Source organism: Sinocyclocheilus rhinocerous, unplaced genomic scaffold (genome assembly GCF_001515625.1).
Source record: "Sinocyclocheilus rhinocerous isolate Xijiao unplaced genomic scaffold, SAMN03320098_v1.1 scaffold425, whole genome shotgun sequence".
NCBI lineage: Eukaryota > Metazoa > Chordata > Actinopteri > Cypriniformes > Cyprinidae > Sinocyclocheilus > Sinocyclocheilus rhinocerous.
The window spans coordinates 375,277-381,599 of NW_015659918.1; the positions used below are offsets into that span (position 1 = coordinate 375,277).

The 6,323-nt window shown below is 37.3% G+C and overlaps 1 protein-coding gene across 1 annotated transcript in view; it reads right to left on the minus strand.

Moving 5' to 3' along the window:
* The window catches only part of LOC107724264 (neuroligin-4, X-linked-like), a 109,355-nt gene that overhangs the window by 96,652 nt on the left and 6,380 nt on the right, over positions 1-6,323 (minus strand). The window contains exon 3 of the mRNA XM_016533106.1: positions 3,022-3,755. Within this exon, the coding sequence (XP_016388592.1) occupies positions 3,022-3,484 (463 nt within the window). The 5' untranslated portion in view covers positions 3,485-3,755. The remainder of the gene's footprint in view (positions 1-3,021; positions 3,756-6,323) is intronic.

Below are 6,323 nucleotides of genomic sequence, written 5' to 3' on the forward strand. Positions count from 1 at the left end.
TTTTTTTTTTTTTTGGGGGGGGGGGTAGCACTGTTGTAATACATTGTTATTTTAGTTATTGCGACCTTCCTGACAGCTTGAACCATTCTAGCCATTCTCCTCCAAACCCTCTCATTAACAAAGCAATTTCACCAGCAACTGCTGCTCATCTGATGTTTTTCCCCCCCAAACTCTAGAGAGTGTTGTGTCTGACAATCCCTGGAGATCGGCAGTTTCTGAGATGTATTTTGAGATATACAGTGGGTACGGAAAGTATTCAGACCCCCTTAAATTTTTCACTCTTTGTTATATTGCAGCCATTTGCTAAAATCATTTAAGTTAATTTTTTTTCCTCATTAATGTACACACAGCACCCCATATTGACAGAAAAACACAGAATTGTTGACATCTTTGCAGATTTATTAAAAAAGATATATATATATATGACTATTCCATTTTCTAGGTCACTTATCAAATATGCACATTTATGAGAACTTCTTGGTACTAAAGGTCAGATTTTGTTGCTTCCATTATATGATGCTAGATAATTAATTATTAAATATTGCACATACTTGTAAAGTCCATGTCAGTTTGAGTGCTACTGTCATCAAATAAGGACATACAAAGTCTAATAAATCCTATGAAAATTCTTAAATTCATTTAATATTTAACCTTTTCTCAAATTGTTATGCCACTGAGGTAAAAAGGTAAAAAGGCCTGTTTTGGATGGATGGATGGATGGATGGATGGATGGATAGATAGATAGATAGATAGATAGATAGAATAAGAATGACATAAACTCAAATTTGGTGCACCAAAATTGGCTGAAGTGGTTATATTGAATAAGCATGTACTTAGTTAAAACATATTGATATATTAAGAGTATTTGCATATGTTGACACATTTTGCCAAATCACTGTGGCAATACATATGATGAAAGTTTATACAGTTTATTCATTACTATTATTTGTTGTCCAAAACAATGTTTCAACATTTTGTATGTAATTACTCAATTTGTTTTGCTATAATAATTGCTTTGTTTCATAATTGTTTCACCTTAAATTTAGCTGAAAATCTTAAAACAGACCGTTTAATCCTCCCCAGAGGAATTTTGTCCCAAAGGGTTTGTGCAAAAATAATAAATAAAAACAAATAAAATAAACTCAATTAAAAATAAATAAATTAGTTAATAATAATAATACTAATAATAATAATAATAATGTATTCATTAAAAACAAAAGTGTGACAACTAGTCCTGGCCACTAATATAAATATATAGGCTTATTGACTGTGGAAGAGCAGTGAGTTGGATTAATTACAGTACATGATCATAGGTGTCAGTTCCCCATTTGCACTCTATAAGTAGATCTTAATTAGCTTTAAAACAAGACTGGATTTCAAATGTTATGTTAAAGAAGTCCACCCATTGAGATAGACAATGAGGGTAACAAGAACTGATTTGCCGTGACTGCTTCTTTTCAACATCTTTCTGTTTCTCTGAATGGTTTTTTTGAATAGACCAATAGAAATTAAATCGGTTAGCTTTTCCAGTTAAAGAGTGGAAGGAAGCCTGCATTGTTTCTTCACCCAGACCATTCCTTCAGGCTGAAGCATTCATTGTGATTAATTCACAACAAAACAGGATGCCACCTCCACAGCCTTCACTCGTAACTGCGCTGAGAGATAAAGCTGACTCTGTCACTAACAGACTGCAGTCTCTTTTGTGCATCTAGCTAACAAAAGAAGCGGGCAACTAAAACACAAAGATAATTTATGTGTCTCTAACCTGTTTTCTAAAGATCAGGAAGTGGTGATCCTGGTTCCCTTTCGTGGAACTTCGAACTGCGTCCTCTAGGGGTCGCTATGGGGAACGCCTCGTCGTGACCCGTGTCTGAAGCCTACATTGAAAAAACACCAACTTGTTTGGCCGGCGACAGCCATGACGTCACTACCGTCGCGACATTCTAGCCTTGAACATCATGCTTTTTCGTTTGATATGGTCTTTGCATTAATGGGCTTTTTTATATCTGTCATCCTGCTTCAACAGTGGCACAGCTGAAGAGGAAGTCCCTCTCTGAGTCAAAAATGCCAGGATGGTCCCATATTACACAGGATTTTAAAAAGGGCAATTTGGAGAGCCGAAGCATGATGGGCGGTTAGCCTTTGAAAGCTAACAGGGGATGACCGTCTCCAGTACGGCACAAAAAATGATTGAATTTCAGCATCACAAGGGACTTTTTTAAGCAAAACTGTGGGCTGTCACAATATTCTGACATATTATGTTAGACATTTACTCCACATTGGTACAGCAATTTCAGAGGAATACAGTAACTTTGATTTCAGGTCAGCAACATTGCATTACTACAAAAAAAAAAAAAGATTCTAGATTTTAAGTTTCAGATCGCAATAAATACTACTATAACAAAGCACTATATACTAAGACTCATAACTTTCCTATTTCTCCCCAAATGGCTGACTTATCGCATCCCAGGCAAAATGTTTAATCATGATGATGTCACAATAATAACAACAATACTTTGAAGATGCAGACATGGCTGCTGTACTGTTTGAGAGATTTTCAGTTGCAAGTGAATCTCTATTCCTTAATCTTTCAGTCCAGTGTCCAAGCTAAATTTAGCACACGATAGTGTGCAATTCAATTCAAATGCAATTCAAGACTATTGGACAGACAAACAGCTATCTGTAAATTGTTACTATCATTTGCACCCAGTTAAGCCTTTGGACTTTTTTAAGATGGAAATAATCATAAAAAATTACTAGTTTAATTTGAGTTGATAGTCATGAGCTTTATCAGTGACCTAAATGTGATGGGATATCTCACCTAAACAAATAAATAAAATGCTGAACTTGGAAAATCTCCATAGATCAAGTTGTGATGATGCCAACTAAGCAAACTGTGCTGCTAAAAAAACTGAAATGAACCAAATCAGCAAACAAACAATGATTAAACCTATTGAGAAGAAAACATTAAATATATACATCAAATATTTTATACATTTTTTTTAGAAGGAAATTACATACCATCCTCCGTGGGAACATAAATGTTTAAGTACAGGCAGTCTTCGCTTTGATCTTGTACGTAGGTTACAACGGTATCCAAGTTGGCGGTGAACCATACGGGTAACATATCATTGAGTAAAAAACGATCTTCCAGAAACTGAGGACAAACAGGAGCAAACTGTGTGGCATTTCGAATCCCTGGCCACGACATGGGGGGCTCGGGGGGCTGAAACCTTCTCTCCCCAGTGGGCGGGAGGGCATAGGGAATCCCCAGATACTGTTCCACAGGCCCTAGAATCTCATTGGGCAGAGCCGTTTTCAAGCCTCTTAGCTTGCCGTAGTTTGTTGTGACAATAGGGTGCTGCTGGGCCCGTGCAATGGCCAGCCAAGCATCCGCAAGCACAATCCAGGTAAAAAGGCGTAGAGTAGCCAGTGGATGAACCATGGTGAGACGTATCCATGGGGTTCCTTTGAGCCGTGACATGGTCCAGCTGCGGTTAGCAGAGTTGGTTGAATTAACAGTCCTCCACTCCTTCCACAGCCAAGGTGAAACCCCGCCCTCACGATGCAATTGACAGATGATTGACAGCACGCCCACCAATCAGATCAGCGATCATGTCATTCCCCCATGCCATGAGGGCGATTCTGGATCTCAGTTGTATTTATGTTGTTCTTTAACTGCTATCCTTCTTTCCCCCTGAGCCGTCCTCTGGTGTAACTACTCCCTCCTTTCAATACCTCCTTTATTGGTTTGCCTGTGGGAAAGAAAGAACAGCCTATAAATTCTCATTCATTGTCACAAACAAAAACAGAGGAATTCCATTTCCTTCATTATTTTGCATGTTTTGCATTAAACATCGGAGACACCAAAGTAACCTTGCATGCAAGAGAAACACACAATAATATACTCAAATAGCAAATAAATGCTAACACTTACACATCATTATACTCTAGATTCAAACAATAGCTATTTTGAAATATGAGTCTGTTTCTATTGACTGGGCCACAATGTATACAGTAAGTGGTCTGGTAAATTGATAGGCTCAAATAACTGTGTGCGTAGCACTGTAGCGTATACACAAAATATTGTATAGTATATCCATTTATGAGGTAAGTTGCACCGAATAAGGCTGCTTAGAACATATTGATCTATTTGCCTGGAAACTGTCTATATATGACTGAATCAGGCTCTTTCTGAGCAGTTATGTTTTAGAACAGCAATTGAGTTCAGTCTATACATTCTCTATTCTCTTTCTCATCACTTAGTGTAGAAATGACCGGTCTAAGACTTTGAAGTGTTTTGATGTCATGGTCCTAAATCTTTTAGTTGTCATTGTGATTATTCTTCACATTTGAATTTATGTATTTGGCAGACACTTTTATCTAAAGCAACTTACACTACATTCAAGTTACACATTTTAAATGTTCATGCATTCCCTGGAATTCCAATGAATTCTATGAACTTTGTATGGCTAACTATTTGAGCTACAGGAATACTCTTCATAGTCATCATAAGTAATAGCCTGAGATGTGAAGACAATGAGCATGATCAGAGATCAGAAAATTCATCAGGGTCTGGCTGAGTCATCTACATAAATTAGAAGTTCAAATTTGGGAATTTTAGCAATATGAAACCTTTCATGTAATTACAAAAGAATGAATGACACTAAATACAGTCGATTGAGACTCCTCGTTTTGGAAATGCTAAAGGTCACAGTGTTTCCAGAAATCTTTCCAGGAAGATCCTCTGGAATAAATCAAATGCATTCAACATAAACTTCCTTAGAGACATATATTGGAGTAGACGTGAATACAAATTTGCCTCTTATTTAAATATATGTGAATTGTAAAATGGTATGTCTGCATCACATTTATTATTTGAACAAATGATAATCTTTACACCTGAATGAACAAACAAAAGAAGTGCACAAAGCTGAGAACAGATTATGCACAAGAAATTCTACCCTGCTTGTGAATTTGAATAATGAATGCTCCATGCATTTCATCCACATACAAAAAAAGAGGAAGAGAATGGGTGTGAAAACAAGAATCACGAAGACCCACATAAGTTGGTGTTTTTGATACTCTTGAACTTCAACACAGTCATACAACACAAACTGTAGCTCTGATTTGTTGAACTTCATATACAGTTCAAGATCATCACATGGATTGTTCATGCATATTTGCCTCAAATTACTGAACTAGGCTCGCTGGAGCCTCTGGAGGGAAACTTTAATGACTTGAGTCCTGAGTAAATCTACAAGTGATGAACTCCTTCGTTCACTCTGATCCCTCCATTAATAGCTCTGTCAGTGAAAGCAAAGCAAAGTTTCCTATGAGACTGTTCCTGTATCGGTACCTCTTATTTAAAGAGTAATCTAAGCCATAAAAGGGCATCATTCTATCAACATCTTCAAAATATGGTGTCTTTAACAAATGTCACACCCAGCATTATCTACACTGTCGTTTTCAAAGCCTGTCTAAATAATTTTTCAAGAATCTGCGATTGATTGACATAACTTCCTCATATCACAAAGCAATTTCAGCAGAGATCAGATGGTAGATAGCGTAACCCATGGAAAGTTAATTGTGCGAACAAAGCAGTGATGATATAATAGACTCATTGAGACAGTCACATTAACTTAAATTGGTGTTGAGCAATGCTAAATTACAAAAAGATTTGGGTTATCTTCACTTTTCCACTTCATAACAGAACGCTTTACAACAGCAGGATGTTTTAAGCACTGCCAGTCACAAGAGAAAACAAGAAAGCACATGAAAACAAACAACACAGAAGCGTTATCTCCTATATACAATGCAGAAAACAACCCCCGGTACAGTAAATGACTGTAAAATATTATTCTGATAAATATTTACTGGGAGTTTGGAGCATCTGAAAGGTGAAATGTGAAAAGACAGCATCTAATGAAGGAGTACGACTTTAATAAGGCTTGAGTCCCAGTACACGACATGCTTTAAAATATCTTAATTGGTGGTCTCAGAAAGACCCATCCCGTGACACCCTGGGGTTTTAAGTCCACTCTTTTTTTAAAGGGGGGGGTACAATGCTGTTTCATGCATTCAGAGTTGTTTACACTGTTAAAGAGTTGGATTCTCATGCTAAGTATGGACAAAGTTTCAAAAAACAATTTGGACATATGAAGGAGAATTTCTGTGCCAAAAATCGTACTTCCGGGTTTGTACAAGTTTCGGAGAGTTTTTTTCGATCGTGGCTCTTCATGACGTAGACAAGGGTGGAACTCCTTATATGGGCATTTCTCCCGGAAGAGCGCGCCCGCGCACGCATCGACCAGAGTGAGAGC